This window comes from Raphanus sativus, chromosome 7 (assembly GCF_000801105.2).
Source record: "Raphanus sativus cultivar WK10039 chromosome 7, ASM80110v3, whole genome shotgun sequence".
In the NCBI taxonomy this organism is placed as follows: domain Eukaryota; kingdom Viridiplantae; phylum Streptophyta; class Magnoliopsida; order Brassicales; family Brassicaceae; genus Raphanus; species Raphanus sativus.
The window spans coordinates 16,700,930-16,723,932 of NC_079517.1; the positions used below are offsets into that span (position 1 = coordinate 16,700,930).

General features: G+C 36.5%; 2 protein-coding genes across 8 annotated transcripts in view; both read left to right on the forward strand.

The window, feature by feature from the left end:
* LOC108817009 (eukaryotic translation initiation factor 4G) overlaps positions 1–21,496 on the forward strand; it is a 32,752-nt gene extending 11,256 nt beyond the window's left edge. For 4 of the 5 annotated variants that reach the window (XM_018589587.2, XM_056990336.1, XM_056990334.1 and 1 more), the window contains exons 8-9: positions 19,747–20,875; positions 20,954–21,496. In XM_018589587.2, coding sequence (XP_018445089.2) covers positions 19,747–20,875; positions 20,954–21,358 — 1,534 coding nt within the window. In that variant the 3' untranslated portion in view covers positions 21,359–21,496. Of the gene's footprint in view, positions 1–17,289; positions 17,643–19,553; positions 20,876–20,953 lie in introns of those variants that run through there. The other variant, XM_056990337.1, reaches the window with a different exon arrangement.
* LOC108817012 (eukaryotic translation initiation factor 4G) lies at positions 1,659–3,843 on the forward strand. Of its 3 annotated transcripts, none has more exons than XM_018589592.2 (4): positions 1,659–1,895; positions 1,963–2,281; positions 2,428–3,219; positions 3,291–3,843. In XM_018589592.2, the coding sequence occupies exons 2-4, from the start codon at positions 2,111–2,113 to the stop codon at positions 3,693–3,695; spliced, it is 1,368 nt and encodes a 455-aa protein (XP_018445094.1). In that variant the 5' UTR covers positions 1,659–1,895; positions 1,963–2,110; the 3' UTR covers positions 3,696–3,843. The 3 variants fall into 3 exon arrangements, with proteins under 3 accessions (XP_018445094.1, XP_018445093.1, XP_018445095.1); XM_018589591.2 differs by having other exon boundaries at positions 1,659–1,890; XM_018589593.2 differs by having other exon boundaries at positions 1,659–1,849.
* Positions 21,497–23,003: the final 1,507 nt, after the last annotated feature.

The following is a 23,003-nucleotide window of genomic DNA, read 5'->3' on the forward strand; positions in this document are numbered from 1 at the left end:
TAAAATAGAGTGATTCTATAATAGAGATGGACTTTGCTCCAATGGTACTCTACATTTGGAGTAAACCTATTTTTCACTCTATTATAGAGTGAGAAATAGAGTACATTGGAGATTTTTTACTCTAAACTCTATTTAGAGCACCCGGTTGTTGATGCTAAGAGCATTTCCAAGGGTTCACTCTATTTTTTACTCTAAAATAGAGTGATTCTATAATAGAGATGGAGTTTGTTCCAATAGTACTCTACATTTGGAGTAAACCTATTTTCACTTTATTATAGAGTGAGAAATAGAGTACCATTGGAGCATTTTTTACTCTAAACTCTATTTTAGACTGAAAAATAGAGTGGGGTTAGAGATGCTCTAAAATAAAGTAACTTATTTGGACGTGGCCCTCGAAAAGTTGCTTGCAGTTGAGTAGAGGCGGCTCCACGTAGACTTAAGTCACTACTCACTAGTCATGCCATTGATTAAGGGGCTGTTCGTTTCACCATCTGTTTATATCCATTCAAATGATCTATTTGTATAGTCCATTCACATGATTCATTCAGATTTTATTTGATGTTTGTTTGTTCATCCAAGTGATTCATCTAAATGAATCATTTAAATGAATCTTACATTTGTTTGTCCATCCAAATAACTCATCTAAATAAATTATCTAAACAAATTACCAAAATATTCTTGTTTTGATTTAACCCCATATTTGACATTAATTTCAACTATATTAATTTTAATTATTTAATCTATTATATTTAGAACAGAATTATTTTAAACGTGTTTTTGCAGTTTTGGCGGGAAACCATGTTTTTTGCGATTTTGGCGGAAAAATACATTTTTGTGGTTTTGGCGAGAAACACGTTTTTACGGTTTCGGCGGAAAATCACGTTTTTGCGGTTTTTGCGGTTTTGGCGGGAACATACGTTTTTGCAGTTTCGGCAAGAAATCACGTTTTTGCAATTTTAGCGGAAAATCGCGTTTTGTTGTTTTGGCGGAAAATCGCGTTTTTGCGGTTTTTGCGGGAAAACGTGTTTTTACAGTTTTGGCGGGAAATAATGTTTTACGATTTTTGCGGGAAATCGCGTTTTGCGATTTTGGCGGAAAATCGCGCTTTTGCGATTTTGGCGGAAATCGCGTTTTTGCGGTTTTGGAGGAAAATCGCGTTTTTGCGGTTTTGGTGGGAAAACGTGTTTTTGCGATTTTGTCATTTTTTCGTAAATAATAAAATGATATTATTTTAAGTTTGTAACTTGTAAATTATATAATGGGTATAATAGACGTTATGATATTTTGAATGGACCATCTCTATTCAAATTGTCCAATTTGGTCGATTCAAATGAACTCTAACATTAAACCTAAAATTTTAGAAGTCATACAAATGGACCATCCAAATGAGATATACCCTAATTTTAAAAGTCATTCAAACAACAATCTCATTTCCATTCAAATGGATTATTCAAATGGGGAAGCGAGCCGACCCTAACTTTTTTTTTATTACTGGCAGGGAATATTATCAAGTCGCGAGGGACTTTTTTTTTTTGAACTGATTTGTGCATTCTTAATGGATTTTATTACTTAGGGCTGCATTAGTAAAGTTGATAGTAGCAAAATGATTACAAAAAAAATTAAAATGATAGTAGCAAAATGATTACAAGATCAACTTTAGTCGGTGGAGCCTTTGGTTCCTCTCCCACCACACATTATTGTAATCACAGCATGCCAAGTAAGGATGGAGAGGTATTTGTGATTGGAGGAGGCCGATTGAGACAGGAGAGAATCACAAAAGTCGCGAGGGACTTTGACTGTTTGCATTCCCGAATATTACTAGAGATTCATTCATTTTCTTCTGTTGCAGGTCCGTCTTCCTCTCATAGCATAACTCCCTCGCCTGTCTCTGTAAGGTCACAATATTAGCACTCTTTCGTTCCTCTTCTGCAATACTGAATGTTTCTGTCATAAATTACACAGATGCCAGCTTCGGTACCTAAAAAGGATCTACCTGCAAGTGGGAAGGGAAGGTAACAGCGAAGCAAGCTGCTACTTGAGAAAAACTTGAGTCACCTAAAGCAAAGGCCACAGGGAGTAGTAGTTAACATTGCTCTGTCACAAAAGGACAATGGAGGCAGGAGGTTTGTTGAGCTTTTTACAGAAGTCGAAAACTTGCTCTGTCTTCGGTGTATCAAATTCGTCTGTGGAGACTGCTCCAGTTGCAACAACTGAAATCGGAAGAGGGCAAATAGTGAATGAGTCGTGTAAGGTGGTATCATCCTCTCATAATGTGACTGAGGTATGGACCGTATGGTACTGTGTTTTGTTTTTAGGCATTTTTTTGTCAAAAAAAAAAACTGAAAAAGGCTTTCCTTAACTTATTTTTTAATTTACCTGGTATTTTTTTAAAAATAATTTACCTAGATTTCTTTAACTCTTTCCAAGGATAAACCTGTATTTGAATCGAACTTTAGAAGAAATACTTCTACCAGAGGAAAGAAAAGGATAAAGGAAATTCTTCAGAAATCAGATGCCGCGGGGACAACGTCTGATCTTTATAATGCTTACAAAGGGCCTGAAGAAAAGAAAGATTCAGCACTGCCTCCTGAGAGTTCAGATGTAGCCCTTGTTTCTACACCGAAGCTGGAAAGTGTTCACGCAAAGCCAGGTTCGGCCAGACACGGCCGCAGCAATACGGAAAAGAAATACTCCCTCGATTTCCTCCTTAAGTTCCAAGACCTGTTTACTGCCCTCCCTGAGGGCTTTGCCGTTTCTCCTGATTTTGCTAGTGCCTTGTTTGTTGCTAATATCGGTTGGTCTCATCATGACCATGACTCGTATCCGACCCCTGTAATTATTATGGATCGTCAAGGGCGTAGTGGTCGGTTAGGTCAAGGAGGAAACTCGGTAGCTCTAAGAAATCCTCGTATGCAGGAACCGATTATGTCTACACCGATGCAACATGTGGATCCTATGGGAGGAATGCGTAGAAATGCTCCCGACTTAGAAAGAAGGCAACAAAAAGGACTTTTTTCCTCTCCGCATACTCCTATGCAGTTGATGCACAAAGCCGAGAGAAAGAACCAATTAGGTACGGTTACAGATGATGATGAAGAACAAGAGAGAATGAAAGTTGAAGGGCTAATTCCGGATACAGTCGGAAATAAAGATTCCAAGGAAGCTTCAACAAAAATTGAAAGCATGGATGTCAATGGGTTTCATGTTTTGCCTTCACAAGTAATCATTCTTTATACATATTCTTGTTAACAAGACACATGTTCATTTTGTTCCTTTGTCTTCACTTGCAGGTAACATCTGTGAGGCGTCTGTTTGAGAGACATCCAGACATTGCAGTAAGGTTCTGTGCAAAGAACCAACTTCTGAGGAATTCTTGCATGAATTCCCTTCTCAGCTTAATCGAGACACTGTGTCAACCACTTGAAGATCTCTCCAATGAAGATCTTGTCGGAGCAGACATCGCACTGACTTATGTGAAAGATTCAGGGTTTAGTGTTGATTGGTTGGAGAAGAAGCTGGACCAAGTAAAAGATATGAAGGAGAAAGAGGTGTCTGGTTTAGCCACACTCCAAGTAATAGATGAGAAGTTACTGAAGCTGAAGCAAAAGTGTGCTGAGCTTGAGGCTCTAGCTGAGGAGAAGAAGACCGAGTTGTTAGCCACCAGAACTCCTCTGTCATTCGACGATGTTGTTTGATGACTTGAACCAGCTCAAGCTGTGCTCTTAGACATTTGGTTTTTGCTATATAAGACTCTAAGTTATCATCTTTGTCATTGTGCATGTCGTTTTTTTTTGCAGTACGTTTACATTTGGTTTTTGCTATATAAGACTCTAACTTATCATCTTTGTCATTGAGCATGTCGTTTTTTTTTTGCAGTAAGTTTAGTTTTGGATTATAGTTTCATTTTATTTGCCTCAAATTATATTTGTCTCTCTCACACAATATGGCAACGCCTCTGTTTCGGGTGTGCACAAGACTAACTCTGGTTTGAGTAATGGAAATCTGGACTTATACTTGCTATGAATTGTGACTAACCAATGAAAAGGAACTACCATGCATTTCTTAATATTCTAAAGAATTACCATTTAACAAAAATAATTTCTTTTCCATTTTTTCATTTCTTTTATTGTCGAATAATTTTGTATTTCAATAAGTTTAATAAAAAAAATCATTAATCATCATTTCTATTCATTCTTTCCTACCGTTCTAATGATGGTTACAAATTAGATATTTAGTTTAGCTATTAAAAATAAGAGTTATAATTTTAATTAGAGAAATTCCATTGAATAGCCCATTTTTAGTTTATCTTCACAAAATAATACTAAAATAAAAAAGAACCAAAAAAAATTATTAAAGAGTAAAATATATATTTATACCATTTGAGTTAACTAATCTGGACTTAGGGGGCTTATTGAATTAGGAGTTTGAAAAAGTTTTCAAAATCTTAAGATTTAGAGGGTTTTGTTGAATTCAGAGATTTTGATGTTGGGTTTTGTTAAATTCAAGGATTTTGATGGAGATTTCAAAGAAGAATTTGGTAGGATATTGTAAGATCTTTTTTAGTATTGTAATATTAATATTAACCATTAAACTACAAAAATGTAATCTGTTTGTTAGGCATATATTAAAAATACATATATATTAGAAATTTATTAATAATATTACTATATGATATAAAAGAAAATAGCCATGTAACGAGAAATTTGCTAGTATGATGAATTTTTTTTATAAACATTCTTCAATAGGTTGGAGAGTTCAAACATAAGTTCACATCTTCTCTCTGTCGGTAATCCATAAACTCTCCATCATCAGACAAAAGCTCCTCCATTTATACTTCATGTGACTCTGTCTCTGTCTCCATTGGTTGGCTACCAGTTTCAGGAGTCGCAACCATCTTAACCGAAGCTGATGTTGCTGTTGTTGCTGCTCCTGTACCAACTCGGAAATCAAACTCAGTCTGCTTTGCTTGAGACAATTCTTTAGTGAAATCAAGACTGGCTTCTTCAAGGTTTTCCTCTTTAATCCCAGTCCACCATTATTCAGAGAATACAATCATGTTATCAAAATAGTCATCGCATAAGATGTTGTTGCCACCTCTAGAGAATTGCAGAGTCAAGTATCTGTTCTTCAGATACAGATCGTCCCAAAAAGTTTCATTCGACCATGGGGAAAGTTGAGGTAGAGGACATGGTTTCTGGTGGAGAGTCGAGATCGCTGACGGTGGTGATGAAGATGGGAGCGAGGAGACAAGGGAAGGAGAAGAGGAAGCGGTTCTTGAGATGTGACTTGCGGATGATGTCGGACCGTGGTGTTTCAAGACCTAAAACCCCAAACTAGAACCTAAAATACGAAACAATAGTTTTTTCTTAAATTCCATCTCTTTAGATGGTATTCTTTTCTATTGGATTTAAAGAGTAAATGATGGTTTTTGATAATCCAAAATCACTTTTGATGAATCTCATTCATGAAATCCATATTTTCCAATAAGGGATGATTTAGTAGAGTTTTTATAAATGCTACATCCAATAAGAGAGGATTTGTAGAACTTTTTATAAATATCAAATCCAACAAGGGAAGATTTGGCAAAATCCCAAAACTTTATGAAACCCCTAATCCAATATGTTTAGAATTAAGAGATGAGTTTTGGATATGAGTTTCAAATTTCAAAAAATAAAAAATATTAAAAATTTAAAACAAAAAAAAAACTATTTTGATCATTTTACTTTTCAAGTGTTATTTTAGTGAAAAAACTAAAAAAATACTATTTAAGAGAATTATATTTTTAATCATTTACTAAAATGACATATTTGCATATTACTCGTCATGTTTTACTATTTGTAACTTGTGAATTATTTATAAAATTAAATGATAATTATATGTAAGTTACTAAAAATATTTTAGGGTATTGAGCTAATTTGCTCAAAATATTATTTATTTATTTTAGCTACTTAAACTTTGCACAATAAAATAAAAAAGCTTAATTAATTAGAATTTTAATTTAAACAATTATATTATCTATAAAGATTTTTTATTTTAAAGTCTCATATATTCTCATATAAAGACTTTCATCCACATCCAATTAATAAAAAGAAAAAAAAATGTTTCTATAAATAAACCAATTTTGTATAAGTCATTTATCGTTCAAAAAGTTATTCTACCATAGTTTTTTTTTTTTTTGCAACTATTCTACCATAGTTTAAAGAATTTGTTTTGTTCAAAAGTAAAAACATATAACAAACACCGGATAACAAGCTAACAATACTAATCCTGAGAGTTGTTGCAACAAGTTATTTCAGAGAGTTGTTTACATCTTCTAATCCTGAGCTAATCGAAGAGGCTCTGGCGAATGTGAGCACGTCCATTACTGATCGGATAAACACTGACCTTACGTCGGCCGTTACGGAATTTGAAGTCAAAGCAGCACTCTTTGCTATGCATCCAGAAAAGGTTCCAGGACCATATGGTTTCACTGCACTGTTCTATCAAAAATTTTGGGATGTTGTTAAGACTGACTTAACCCGTATGACTTAACCCGTATGGTTAATGAGTTTCTATTTGAAGGAAAAATGGCCAATGGATTTAATGATGCAAATATATATCTGATTCCTAAGAAAGAGAACCCTGATGAGATGTCCCATTTCAGACCAATTAGTCTATGTAATGTTAGCTACAAGATAATATCAAAGGTCCTATGCCAACAAATGAAGAAAATATTGCCGGATAGGATATCTGAAACCCAGTCAGCCTTTGTTGTTGGAAGACAGATAACCGATAATGTACTGATAGCACAAGAAATGTTTCATGCCCTGCGTACAAATCCTGGCAGTAGGGAGAAGAGAATGGCTATAAAAACGGACATGAGCAAGGCTTATGATAGGTTAGAATGGGACTTCATAAACGCGGTGATGAAAAAGATGGGTTTCGCTGATATCTGGATTGAATGGATAATGAGATGTGTATCATCGGTGAAATACCATGTCCTATTCAATGGTCAACCAAGAGGTAATATAACCCCACATAGGGGTTTGAGACAAGAGATCCTATGTCTCCTTTCATCTTCATTTTATGCACAGAAGCGCTCGTTAGCCTTCTTAATCATGCAGAGAGTCAAGGAAAGTTAACGGGGATGCGTGTTTCTCGCGCTAGCCCCTCGGTTTCCACCTTCTCTTTGCTGATGATAGCCTGTTCTTCTGTAAGGCGGAGCTCCGTGAATGTGATGAAGTAATGAGAGCACTAACAACTTATGGAAAAGCCTCTGGACAGTGTATTAACTTTGACAAATCATCCTTACTCTTTGGTAAGAGGGTACCTGGCCATATGAAGGACGAGATAAAAGGGAGAACAGGGATCATAAACGAGGGTGGAATGGGAACATATCTTGGCATCCCTGAGGACATCAGTGGATCAAAAGTAAGGCTCTTTGCCTACTTGAAGGAACGCCTGCAGATTCGCGTCAACAGCTGGACAGGAAGAATGCTCTCTAGAGGTGGGAAAGAGGTGCTCGTAAAATCGATATTACTGGCATTGCCCACGTATGTGATGTCTACACTGCTTCTACCATTGGAGACTTGCGAAAACTTAGCTAGTGCCATTGCACAGTTCTGGTGGAGTTCAAACCCGCCGAAAAGGGGGATACACTGGGTCAAATGGGAAAAAGTATGTAAACCCAGAGAAGAAGGAGGTATAGGATTCAGACTCATCCACGAATTCAACCTAGCATTACTTGGGAAGCAGTTATGGCGTCTAGTACAATTACCGAATTCATTACTGGCTAGAGTCTTGAGGGGAAGATATTTCAGATGTAGTACGCCTTTGCGTCTAAACAAAACGTCAAATCTCTCATATGGATGGACGAGTATCATGGCTGCCAAGGAATTGATACTGACGGGTATCAGACAGAAAGTCCATTCTGGGAATGAGATCAGGGCATGGGAGGATCCTTGGATCCCAACGATCCCATCTAGGCCGGCCAGAACCTGTGCTCCAGTTGTACATCCATTGATGGCAGTAAGTGAGCTCATGACGGGCAATCCGAGGTGCTGGGATGCAGAGAAACTAGAACAATATGTTCAAAGGGAGGATATTGAGCTGATAACATCATTGGCCGTAAGCCAAGACTTTTCTCGTGATGAATATTGCTGGAGTTATACGAAGAACAGAATGTACACGGTCAAATCTGGTTATTGGGTAGCAACTAATTTGCTTAGAGAAAACATCTCGGAGCCTGAGCCAAGTATCTTAAAACTCCAAGCCTTTGCTTGGAAGCTAAGGCTCCACAGAAGATCAAACATTTCATATGGTAAGCTATATCTGGACAACTAGCTGTTACTAGTAACCTAAACCATCGTCATATGCGATGTGATAATCATTGTCCTAGATGTGGAGCTGAGGATGAAACCATTAATCATGCATTATTTGAATGTCCCCCAGCGATTCAAACTTGGGCACATGCTACGACTCCTATTCCTCCAGCTAATTTTCCCAGTGCTAGTCATTTCTCGAATATTGATTATCTATTTTGGAGAAAGAATGACATTGAAGACCCGGAGCTCGATAAGGACCCATACCCATGGATCCTATGGTTCATATGGAAAGGAAGAAATGAGAAGCTATTCAGAGGAATAGACAGGGACCCCTTGGAAACTGTAAGACATGCGGAATCGGAATGTCATGCTTGGTTTGCTGCAAACCGGAAAGAAGAAGTAATGAGACTGCCATAAAATACAGCTCCTCCTATAGAGACTGAAATATGCTTGATTGATGGCTCCTGGACACATAATGCATTCTTTAGTGGTTATGGTTGGACATGGAAGAATACGGATGGAGGAATCCAGCTACTGGGTGCAAGGAATAAACCTCGAAGAATATCAGCTTTACATTCAGAATTTGAAGCGTTAGTATGAGCGATGGAATGTATGCTGCAAGTGTCGAACTGTCAGCTCTTTGGAACTGACTGCAAGGATTTGATAGCAATGATCAAGGACCCTGGAGCATGGCCGAACTTCTCAACTGAACTGAAAGAGCTTCTCAAGTTGAAGAGCAGATTTTCGGAGTTTTCAATAGTTTATATTTCACGCAATGAGAATGTATCTTATGATTCATTAGCTAAGATAGCAAGATCTTTCCATAGGAACTTGTATTACATTGGTTGTTCTATTCCGGTCTAGTTCCCTAGACCACTTCAAACCTGAGTAATAGAACGGCTGTTTGGGAAAAAAAAAAAAAGCTAACAAATAGTACAATACTAAGTGGTTATTTTTATTTTAGTATTTGATACCTGTTTTATATTTGTAAAATTTAAAATAAACGACTTAATACTCGTTAAGGGAACCACTTTATGTAGTTTAATGGCGGACTGTCGTTAAACAATCTGAATTTAAAGGTATCCTACGTCTGACTACGTAGATATATCTGTGGTTGCACTTTCGTTAAAAAGTTACTTTGGGTCGTAACTTCAGAATATCTCCATTTTAGTCAAACAAAATACTAGTCAAGGTGCTCATCCGAGCTAGAGGCTCTAAAAGAATGGGAGGATCTCTCCTCAGCGGAAGCTGCTTTCTTCTACCAAAGATCTCGCATCAATTGGCTTGCTCTTGGTGATGGCAGTACCACTCTTTTCCACAGATATGCCGCTTCCAGACAGGCTTTCAATCACATTCATTTCCTACTTTCCGAATCTGGTGAGCGTATCGAAACTCAAGCCGGGATTCAACAGCTCTGTGTCGGTTATTTCTCTGATCTACTTGGCAGTCCGGTGTCTCAACAGCTGTTTATTCAGAGTGACTTGGATTTGCTTTTTGATTTCAAGTGCTCACAGGAACAGGTCTCGGCCTTTAGGAAAGAATTCTCGGAGGAGGATATCAAAGAAGCCTTTTTCTCACTGCCCAGGAATAAAACCGGTGGTCCGGATGGCTACTCGGCGGAATTCTTTACCTCTCTCTGGTCTGTGATCGGCCCAGAAATATCTGAAGCTATCTTGGAGTTCTTCAGAACAGGGAAATTATTGAAGCAGTGGAACACGGCAAATCTGGTATTAATTCCAAAGAAGTCAAACGCGGCTCACCCTTCGGAATTCAGACCAATCTCTTGCCTCAACACAGTATACAAAGTTATCTCCAAGCTCCTTGCCTCTCGCCTCAAAGAGATTCTACCCCTAATGATTTCTAAAGCCCAATCTGCGTTCCTGCCGGGTCGTCTGCTAGCGGAAAATGTCCTTCTCGCCACTGACTTGGTAAATGGTTACAACACGCAGAGCCTTACTCCGAGGGGTATGTTAAAGGTAGATCTCAGGAAAGCATTCGATAGTGTGCGTTGGGACTTCATTCTTGCTTCTTTGAGGGCGATAGCTATACCGGAATTTTTCATCTCGCTCATCCAGGAGTGCCTGTCAACTGCATCATTCACTATCTCGATCAATGGCGAGTCAGGGGGTTTCTTCAAGAGCACCAAAGGGCTACGCCAAGGCGATCCGCTTTCGCCGTATCTTTTTGTCCTCGCGATGGAGTGTCTATCCCGTCTGCTGCTCTCTCGCTATGAAGCAGGCTGCATAGGATATCACCCAAGAACTGCGGAGCTAAAAATAACACACCTTATGTTTGCAGATGACGTCATGATATTTTTCGATGGAACCAGCAACAGCCTCCACGGCATCTCGGAATGCTTAGATGACTTTGCTTCCTGGTCGGGCCTTCAGATCAACGCGACTAAGACAGAGCTATTTACCTCTGGGGTTGAACATAGTGAAACCATCGCCATAAACTGCTACGGTTTCCCTACTGGTCAACTACCGATAAGATATCTAGGACTCCCACTCATGAGCCGGAAGCTTAAAATCTCTGAATATGCCCCCCTAATGACAAGGATCACAGTGAGCTTTCAGTCCTGGTCTGCCAAAATGTTATCTTTCGCCGGAAGACTGCAATTGCTCAAGACGGTGATCTTCGGAACTGTCACTTTTTGGACCTCAGCTTTTGTACTTCCTAAGGGATGCATAAAGTCTATCGAAGCTCTCTGCTCCCGTTTCTTATGGTCTGGTAACATCGAGAATAGGGGCATCGCAAAGGTTGCTTGGACGACAGTGTGCCTACCTAAGGAGGAAGGGGGGTTAGGCCTAAGGAGCTTCTTGATCTGGAACCAGGTGATGTGCTTAAAATTCATCTGGCTACTTCTGACTAAGGCGCCTTCTCTATGGGTGGAGTGGCACCAGACCACTCACCTAGCAGGCCACTCTTTCTGGACGATCACCGAGAACCCAGCAGACTCTTGGGCCTGGCGTAAGCTCTTACAACTTCGCCCTCTAGCCTTACAATTCTGCAAATCACAGCTGGGTAACGGACGCTCGACAAGTTTCTGGTACGACGTTTGGACCCCTCTCGGTCAGCTAATCACTCATATCGGCCCAACCGGTCCCCGCGCTTTACGAATAAGGAAAGATGCAGTGGTAGCAGATGCTATCTTAGGCTCCTCTTGGACACTTCCTCACCCCCGAACACAAAAGGAAGTAGATTTACATGCTCATCTCACTACTCTTACTTTGCCACTTTCTATTGATGTTGAGGATGAGTATACTTGGGTTGCTGGTGATTCTCCTATTCTTGTTTTCAGGTCCAACACGACTTGGGACATGCTAAGACCGAGACAAGACACCAAAAACTGGGTTGATGTAATATGGTTCAAAGGAGCTATACCTAAGCTCAGCTTTCAGATGTGGATTGCTAATTATGACCGGCTTCCCACACGAACTAGGCTGGCGGCATGGGGATTACCAATCACCACGCAATGCCCATTCTGCTCCAACTTCGACGAAACCAGAGACCACCTACTCCTTTCCTGCGAATACAGCAAAGCTATCTGGAAGGAAGTCTTCATAAGGTGCCACCCGCCTTCTGCTCCTTTACTGGACTGGTCTGAGTTGCTTTCTTGGATCAGGCGAGCTCCATCTCCCCAGCTAATCCTCCTGAGAAAGCTGGCGACCCAAACAACTGTGTTTCATCTCTGGAAACAGAGGAACAATCTGATTCATAATCACCTATCTCTCCCGACCTCAACTGTGTTCTATGGCATCGACAAAGAGCTTAGGAACATCATCTCAGCAAGGAGACATAGGAAAAGATTTGATTCTCTCATGCTCTTGTGGATGAGATAAATATTTCTTGTAGATTAACTTAGAGAACCAACTTGTTTTTTATTTCTTTTTTGCCAGGTTGGTTCTGTTTTTAAGCTTTGCTCATGTAAAACTTTCTTTCATTTATGATATTTACTCTTTAGCAAAAAAAAAAAATACTAGTCAAGGTGACAAGGTGAGTAACCAGTCTTTTTTTTTTTTTGGAAAAATAGTAACCAGTCTTATGAGCCAAGTAATTTTGCCTACTCTGGCAAAAGCTGATTAAACTCGCTCTAAGTTATACCGAGGGAATGGGCTTTGGGCTTCCTCACTTTAGTAATCTAAATTTCGTAAATCAAACTAAACCGATTTAGATGAATATCGAATCAAACCGAATATTTTCAGTTCAATTTAGTAAAAATTTGAGGGAACCGAACTAACCGAAAATTAAATTATATAAACCGAATGCGTAGGACTCGCTCAGGCTCGCTTAAATATTCCAGTGATACGTTGTTTCTGCATAGATAGCTGTGAAATAGCAACGGGGCTAAAGACACGTTCTCTTTCTGTTGGCTAGGGTTTTCTAAATTATCTCTTATCTTCTTAAACCCTGAGCCCCCATACACGCACTAAGTTCCTAACGGGTGTGTGTGACTCCTGTGTTGTTGTTTACGGACCTTCTGTTTTTTAGGGTTCATAGGGTTTTAATGGGTGAGCAAATAGAAAAGAGATTCAGTTGGGTTTTGAAAAAGTTCTCATCTTCACAAGACGAGAAATGCTACTCTCGCCCCTTCGCTGTTGCCGGGGTCAATTGGTAAAAAAAGAAACCATTTACTAACAATTTTTGCATTTGATCTTGAGTGGGGTTTGTTTGTTTGTTTGTTTTGTAAAGGCGTCTTCTTGCTTATCCTAAGGGAGATAAGAAGGATGGTCACTTGTCCTTGTATCTGGAGTTTGAAGATCCTGCTTCTCTGCCACCGGGATGGTCAAGAGAAGTCAAGTTTACCCTCGCTCTCTTCACTAAGGCTTGGGGAAAATCGAGCATAGTATTGGGTACGCTCATCTTTTGTTAGCTCCTCATTATCATTACTCATTAATTAGGGCTTTGCGATATGATATTTTTGAGCCTCATGCCCTAGGGTTCGTATGCAAAAAGTTTTGACTTCTTTCTTGACTCTGAGACTCCTTTTCTTTTTTTTTTTGTGGCAGGAGGGCAATGTTGTTTTGATGCAAAGAATAAGGCTTGGGGTTATACTAAGTTCGTGTCCCTTGCTAAACTTCATGACAAGAGTGAAGGGTTTCTGGTGAATAGCAGACTCATTATACTCGCTGAACTACATGTACTTCCAGCTGTTGTGGTACCAGAGGAAACTCTCAAGATTACTGAACCTCTTTGCAACCAAGCTGATGATGAATCCGTTGGAAAATCTAAGAGGGATTCTTCTTGTGAAGAAACTGAGGATTCAGATGATGATGATGGCGTATCTGAAGAGGGTTCTGATGATGATGATGGTCCTTCTGACGATGGTTCGTTTGAAGAGGATGTGGATAGTGATGATGATGCTTCATCTCCTTTGTCAGATGATGGAGGTGAGGACATAAGTCTTTTGAACCACTTCAGTGCCTTGGAAGAGGCTTCTCATACCGTAGGGAATGATGGTATAAAGAGTAACAGTGGGACAGCTGAGACTGAGGTTTCCAATGATGATGCACCTAAAGACAATGTAGACCAAGTGAAGTCTTTGGAGGATGCCTCCCGGGCATCTGTTTATGTGACTGATAATAGTTTGATCACGAAGATTCAACCAACAAGGGAAACAATAGCTATCAATGGCTTTGACGTTTTTTTTTCTCAGGTAAGAACTGTATTCATCTTCTATTTGTATTAGTGAGAAAGCTCTAATCTGAAATGCGAATATCATTTTTATTGCATATCTCTTGATTATGTTCTTAGGTTTCACTCTCACAATATTGTTTCCAACATAGTTTCACCTTTTTTATGGCTAGCAGGTTGAGTCGGTGAGCTATATATTCAAAAGACACCCGGACATAGCATTAGACTTCCGTCCAAAGAACGAACAGATCAGAAGAGCTTACATGAATGAACTCCTTAGCCTCATTGAGATGATGTGCCAGTCACCAGAGAAGCTCTCCAAAGATGATCTGAGCAATGCTGACGACACACTGGCTGATCTGATTGATGTCGGTTTTAAGTTGGATTGGCTGATGATAAAGCTGGATGAAGTTTCTGAGAAGAAGAAGAAGAAGGAAAAGGGTAGTGAGGCTCGGCTACGAACAATGGAGGAAGAGTTGCTGAAGCTGAAGCTAATGTTCTTGGATCTTGAAACTCAAATGCAGATGGAAAAGGCTGAGGCGTTGGCTGCAATTGCTCCTCTCTCGTTCGATGATATTGTTTGCTGATTTTGCGAGGATTCTTGTAGACTTGTACATGAATCTTTTTTTCTTTCTTTTGATGTCTAGGAACAATTCTCAAGTTCATAGTCTCCCAAGTCTTTCGACGAGACTAAGTAGTGAAATTAAATTGAAAAATTAGTATTCTATAAAAATTTTGAAAATGAAGTGTATCTTGAGGATTTAACTTTTGCAGGCGGGCAAGAAGTGGGGCTTCATTGGTTTCTCCAATCTTTTTGAGATCCTAAAAATAATTCTTCTACAGAGCACAAAGTTGTTGATAGTAAAGTAACTTAGTTATGCATGGCACTCGAAACGTTGCTTGCAGGAGAGTAGTCTTCATTAGTAGTCACCAGTCTTACCATTGATTGATATGCATTTAGAGCATCTTCAAAAGGACTCTATTTTAGAGTTTACAAAACTCTAAATTTGAAGTTTCAATATATTTTTTTTCAAAAGAAAAATTTCAAACATAATTTCAAAATTATTTGTATTTTACACTATGATTTCTATATTTGTTATAATGAATATAAATTCATAAAACTTATAAATAACTAGCACATATATAAAAATATCACATTAATATTAATTAATAAAATCTTAAAGTAAATATATATATTATAAATATAAATACATAACTAAATATTAAACTACAAGAAAAATACACTATATTTTGAAGTTTGCAAAACTTCATATTTGAAGTCTAATAAAGATGTTTTTAAACTTCATATTTGAAGTTTAAAGATGTTTTTAAACCTTAAAATTTCTTATTTGAAGGTTTATATTTAGTGTTATGTGTAAAACTAAAATTTATGAGAACAATTAACAAATATGAAATATTATAAGATATGATTTATTAAATATTAAAATGATAAACAACAAAATATCTAAGAATCATAAAATGTAATATGTAATTATAAGGACTAAAATGCAAATAAAAATGTGAAACTTCAAAATTGAAGTTTTGAGTAGTGATACTATATATTTGAAGTTTCACTGCTAAAAAACTTCAAATTTGAAGTTTTAAAATTTTTTTCGAAAAACAAAAAACTTCAAATATGAAATTATAGAATGTCTTTTGCAGATGCTCTTATGGTAGAGTATCAAGTCACGAGGGTACTTGGACTGTTTGCATTCTCGAACATTACTCGAAATTCATTCATTTTTTTGTTATTGTATTTAGGCCTGGACGTTCGGGTACCCGTTGGTATTCAGATCGGGTTTTTCGGGTTTTTAGGTTTTTGGGTTTTCGGGTTTACGTTCTTAGGTCTCATACTAAAATTTTATTAGTACTGGTCGGGTTCGGATAATAACACTTCGGGTTCTGTTCAAAATTGTATTGCATCTTAAAACCCATAAAGTAACCATATATCATACGGATTCGGGTTATATCGGTTCTGTTCGGATATAACCGAAATAAAAAACAAAAATTTTGAAGCAAAACTTAAAAAATATTTAAATTAATAAAAATTAATCTATCACACATAAAATTGATAAAATAACAATAAAATGTTAAATCAAGCATGAAAACAAAAATCATCGGTAAACAATATGTATTGCCTTCTAGAGAATAGACTTATTATTTAATAAACAAACTAATTGTGTACTTAAAGCATTTATTAAAATTTTAATATTTACTATTATATATCATATTACCACAAATATTAAATTTAATAATTGAAATACTTATATATATATATATATATATATATATATATATTTCAAAATATTTATATTGACTATTAATTTCAGATTTTTCGGGTTACCCGTTCGGTTAATAACACTTCGGATTCGGATTTTTTTGTACCATCCTACAAGATCCATTCGGGTATTTTTACATTTCGAATCGGATAACGGATCGGGTTTTTTGGTTCGAATTCAGTTTGGATTTCGGGTTCGGATACAGTCGGATAAAACATTTGCTTTGGATATCATTACTTTTGGCTTGTATATACTTTTTTTTTGTTTGCGTAAAATAAGGTTGCAGTTGCACGTTCGTAGCATACTAGCATGCTTCCTTACTCCATTAGGTGTAAAAATATATTTGGTGTTTCCAGCGTTTGTGTTTTATATTTGATAGAGCAATTTACATTCACACACTTCACTTTCCAAACACACTCCAACATACTTTGAATTTTAGACACACGTTTATTAATCTACATTAACTTTTCAACCAGATCAACCAAACAAGTTCTCTCTTCTCTCTTTAAATTATCATTTTTTAAACATATACTCTTTATCTTTCGTGAAGATATTACTTTTGGAATTTTCACATATATTTAAAATAAAGTTAGAATACCAAAAGAACTATTTCAATACATAACTTACAAAAAAAAATTATATGTAATAATTATCATAATCAATATTAAAAATGAATTAAAAAATCAAGTACCATTGAAAACACAAAACTACTATTTTACTCCTAATTTCACTTTTTATGATATATTTTTTCCACTCTTGATAAATGAAAAAATACCTTTTACAAGTACCATTGAAAACCCAAAACTACTATTTTACTCTAAACTTCACTTTTGAAAACACAAGAGTAGAAAAATAAAAAGTGAAATTAGGAGTAAAGTTTTTCATTTGTCAAGAGTAGAAAAAATATTAATAGACATTTATAAAAATATCATAAATCCTTGAAGAAACTTAAAGAAGAAGGAAAAGGAAGAGAGAAGAAAAAGCAAGAGAAAAAGATTGAGAAAAAAGAAAAAGGAAACATGTGATTGGTGATTTGGTATATTATTACCTTTTTTTTGCTTTAAAAATAAAGTAAATCGAAATTAAAAGTAGAAGGGGACCCTCTGAACCCTTCTTCCTCCTCGTTAAGTTTTAACTATGCTCGAGTGACTTTACTTTGAGCTAGCTTCTTTCTTCTAAATGAATGCCAAGAAACGGTTGGTTTATCAGATTTCAGCTCCCTGAGGTGACCTTTTCATCTCTGCTAACATCTTTTAATCGACAGAAGCGATAATCAATACCGAAGAACTGGGCGATCCACCGGCTACCATCAGCAGCAGCAACAACCTCACCGATTTCTCCCCGGCGGTTAGGGTAGGGGAGCCGGCGCCGGAGCTGTGACCGACTCTTCCACTTACGTTGATCCTTCCTTATCCTCTAAACGCAGGTATTCAATCAATTCCATGACTTCTCAGTTTCTTTAGGATTAGTTTTTGTCCTGATGGCATCAGACTCGGGTGAATCTACCAACTGTGAGCCATTCAGTTCCTAACCAGCACAATGGTCCCAATGGTGTCGGCGTATACTCTGATATGATCCGATTGTGATCTCGAAACCACACGTGAAGAAGATAGAAAGAGAAGTAGCTAAGCTTCCTTTAACTCTTAAGCGCTCTTAGAGATTAAGATTAATTGTTGAAAGTTCCCTCTAAATTAATCATAAAAATTATAGGTTACAACTACAAGAGATCATAACCTAAATTAAAAAAGGAAAAATCCTTTAAACTTAACTAAAAAGGGAAAAACACCAAACTCTTAGGGGGATGTATTGAACTAAGGATTTTAGAAGATTTTAGGATTTTGTTAAAATCTCCTGTTATTGAATCAGTGATTTTAAAATTTATTTTCAAATCAAGTGTTATTCAATATGAGATTTGTGCAAAATCACTTGTAATCCCATGTTATTCAATTAATCATTTGTAAAAACTATATCAAATCACCTGTTATTCAACTGTAAACAATATTTAGTAAAAAAAACTTTTGATGAAGATTTTAGAAGAGTTGACATTCATTTTTGGTTAGAAATCCTTCTTTTAAAATAACATCTCTATCGATGGTATTTGAAGAAACTTCAAAATAAATAAATCAATACATTCTGGAAATATGTATGAACACATAAAAGTCGAGACTTTCATATGTGCTCTGATTTTGCCGTTCTTCCTCACCCAGCAACCACTCTTTTCTCCACAACACCTCCTCCTCTCTCCTCCTCACCTAGCCAGCACTCTCTTCTCCTCATCAACCCCACTTCTTCCTCTCCCCTCCACACCGAGCCACCACTCTCTATCCCTTCCGTTCAACGCGCCGTACCGACGAACCGTATCAGAATATTTCAGCTTTTCTTATCTCTACCTCGCTAATACTCAATCCCTCGTGCACCTATATGAGGATAGTCGCCAGCCTGGTTCCATCCTCTCACGGACTCAATGTAGCCTCGCCGTCGATTGTGGGATATTCAGTTCAATAACAATGCTGCCATGTTCAGAATAAGCCCAGACTTTGATGGTTTCATCTAACAATGTGATCCACCTATATGAGATACTGATCCCAACATAGGAGAGGGAGGTGACCGTGTCGGTATGCTGTGACTTCACCGCCAACAAGGAAACAGAGAACTAGCACAAGTAGAAAGGGAGAGAAACTAAAATAGCAAAAAGCATGTCATTGCCAACAGTCATAGCACAAACCTGACTGTTAAAAGCCTGCAGAATTGTATATAAACAAAATCTATGAGACCAGAGCCAAAACGAACACAACAAATCCCACTGATCAAAAGTATAGATGACTGTCATAATGTATATGATGCTACTTTTAATGGAAGTAATGGTGTTCTGTAGGTGTGAGTTTTAAGTTGTAGCTGTTCTGAAATTGTCTTATACTCTTCATGGTTTGATACGTGGTGAAAACATGGGGCTTGGTCAAGATTCTGATATTGGTGGCCACATACTTTTCTTCCCCAAGTATTTTTTTATTCCAGTTTTAGTTGCTCAATTCACACTGTTCAATTTCAAATGGTTTCTTAGGTCAAGTATATTGTGGAACTTGCACGGACATTGGGCTTAATGCCTAGAGTCTATCGTGTTAAATATTATCATTTCAATTAAATAACCTTAACAATTCTAAAATCTTTAGACACTATCTTACCAAATCACCTATTAACTTTATTTTTATTTTTAAACTTTTATTAAAATCACTCAAACAATTTTGAAACTCACCAAAATCCTACCAAAATTAAAACATTCCAAAATCTCTTCAAATACTTAGGTAGTTCCAAGTTCTCATATCATACTCCTATGCAGGTAGTGTGATGCACAGAGCCGAGAGAAAATACCAAGTAGGTGCAGTTACAGATGAAGAAGAAGCGAAACGAAGGCAGTTAAAGGGCATCTTGGAAAAGTTGACCCCGCAAAACTTTGAGAAAGTGTTGGAGCAATTTAAAAGTGTCAACATCGACAATGCCGTTACTCTTACTGGTGTAGATAATCAGCTGATGAAGAAAGAGGGGAACAGTCCATCAACTATGCATTTAGGTGGCCCCAATATGCCAATGCAGCCTCCCAATGTGGCTCCAAGCTCGTTTCAGATTCCAATGGCATTATCTATGGGAAATTCACCTCAGATCCAGCAGCAGGTGTTTTTTCAAGGCCTCCCATCACATCCCATGCATCAGGCTCAGGGACATGGTTTTGCAACTCCTATGGGTGCTCAGATTCATCCTCAGTTGGGCCAAGTGGGTGTGGGTGCGTCTCCGCATACTCCTCCTATGCAGGTGATGCACAAAGCCGAGAGAAAATACCAAGTAGGTGCAGTTGCAGATGAAGAACAAGCAAAACAAAGGCAGTTAAAGGGCATCTTGGAAAAGTTGACCCCGCAAAACTTTGAGAAACTGTTGGAGCAATTTAAAAGTGTCAACATCGACAACGCTGCTACGCTTATTGGTTTAGTCTCACAGATATTTGACAAAGCCTTGATGGAGCCTACCTTCTGTGAGATGTATGCAGATTTATGTCTTCATCTGTCTGGGTCATTACCTGGTTTTAATTTAAATTGGTATGGTAAAGAGATTACTTTCAAAAGATTGCTTCTCAATAAATGTCAGATGGAATTTGAGAGAGGAGAGAAAGAAGAGGAGGAAGCCAATAGAGTTCCTGAAGAAGGACAAACCGAGGAGGAGAGACTCAAGGTTCGGAGGAGAAGGCTCGGTAATATTAGACTTATTGGTGAGTTATACAAGAGAAGGATAATGCCTGAGAAAATTATGCACCATTGCATCCAGGAGTTGCTCGGCGTATATGATCAGGTGGATCCACATGAAGAGAACATAGAAGCTCTGTGTAAACTAGTGAGTACGATAGGACTTGTGATCGATCACGGCAAAGCTAAGGTCCTTATGGATAAACATTTTGAGAAAATGAAAATGCTATCATGCAAACAAGAATTGTCTTCTAGGGCCAGATTCATGTTAGTTAATGTCATCGGTCTGAGAAAGAATAAATGGCAAAAGAGAATGAAAGTTGAAGGACCAATTCCGGAAACAGTCGGAAATAAAGATTCTTGCGTCTTTGTCAAGGAAAGAAATGAAAGCATGGATATCAATGGGTTTCATGTCTTGTCTTCACAAGTAATCATTCTGTATACATATTCTTGTTACTCTACATGACACCATCTTCATTTTTTTCTTTTTGTCTTTCACTTGCAGGTAGAATCTGTGAGGCGTCTGTTTGAGAGACATCCAGACATTGCAATAGGTTTCCGTGCAAAGAACCAGCTTCTGAGGAATTCTTGCATGAATTCCCTTCTCAGCTTAATCGAGACACTGTGTCAACCACTTGAAGATCTCTCCAATGAAGATCTTGTCGAAGCAGACATCGCACTGGCTTATGTGAAAGATTTAGGCTTTAGAGTGGATTGGTTGGACGAGAAGCTAGACCAAGTAAAAGAAAAGAAGAAGAAAGAGGTGTCTGGTTTCGCCATGCTTCAAGAAACAGAGGAAAGTTTACTGAAGCTGAAGCGAAAGTGTGCAGAGCTTGAGGCTCTAGCTGAGGAGCAGAAGGCCGAGTTGTCGGCCACCAGAACTCCTCTGTCATTCGACGATGTTGTTTGATGACTTGAACAGCTCAAGCTGAGCTCTTAAGACATTTGGTTTTCTACTATCTAAGTTTCTTTGTTGGTTGTCAAAATAAGAGATCATCTTGGCTTTAGTAAGTGTAGTTTTGAGTCAGAGTTTCATTATGTTTGCCTATTATATTTGTCACTCTCACATACTCACAATCACACGATATGGCAACGACTCTGTTTCTTTATAACAATGACTTGTGAGATAATGGAGCCCACTCGCAAAAGCTCCAAACTTACTAGTAACCAAATTTAACCAAAACTAAACAGAATCCCCTAGACTATATTTGATAAATGATTTGCCACATGTCTTTTCTACAATCGTTTTCACCAAAAAAAATTGTGACGTGGCTATTAAGATTGATGACATGTCATATGGTTAAATATGACATGGACAATTACATTTAATGTTGATATATATTTTTGAAAATCTTTTTAAAATATGGCAATAACTAATATATTACATTTAATATTGATTTATATTTTTGGTAAACTTTGTAGAATATGTTAATAACTCATAAATCATCACTAAAATAAATATATTCAAATATGACATTTTGAATTTCGAAATATTATATAATTTTACTTTTATAATTATAAAATTTTATTATCTAAAGTTTTTCTAAATTATCTGAATTTAAAAAAAAAGTTTAAATCGTAATATCATTAGTTTCTATTAGATATCTACAAATTATATAAATACTAGATATGAGCCCGTTGCGTTGCAACGGATTTTGTTTGATGTTTAATTTAATAAAGAACATAAAATAATAATCATTAATTATAATTTTATGATTGATTTGCATATGTTTTGTGAGATTTATTTTAAATTTAAAAATTATTTTCTTACATAAGTTCAAGTCAAACTTGTATTTTATAATCATGTTACATAGATGAGTTTTATTTATTTATTTAAATAGTTTTTATTCATGATTTTTATTAAATAATTTATTGTACTTGTTGCATTTTATAATTTATTTTTGTTTAATATTTTTTTCTTAAAAGTTGTTTGGTTCTTCAAATTTGATAATTAATATGATGGCGACACATGACGACTTGTGCTAATATATCTCATAATTAAAAGTATATATACTAAGTTAATAACCAAAACAAATTTTGTTAAAAATTAATTATTTAGTAATTTTCTAATTTTAAAATAATAACTAAAAGATAACTGCAAAAGATTATTTGATAGTAACTTTTTTATAAGATTGTGCTATGTGTTTAAATATGTAATGATTAAAAAATATAAGTACCAAAAAAAAAAAAAATGAAGTTTGAAACAACTAATTTTTAAAACTATTTAATGTTAAAAACAATTTTAAAATTATTTAATAGTTTGTAGAAATTTTCCTTTTTCAATTAACAAAAAAAACAGATTTTAAAAATAATTTATTTAATACTAATTTTCTTTTTCTAAAATCTTAATGAAATCTTATTATAAAAGACTATATTGAGCTTAGTTCTTCAAAGGTATAGTTAACATAATTGTGACACATGACAATTATATATTTAAAATGAGATATGCATTAAATTATCTCATATATATATACTAAGATAACAAAAACAATTTTTGTTAATGATAAATCATAAATATTAGTTAATAGTATTTTTCCATTTTTAAAATTTCCAAC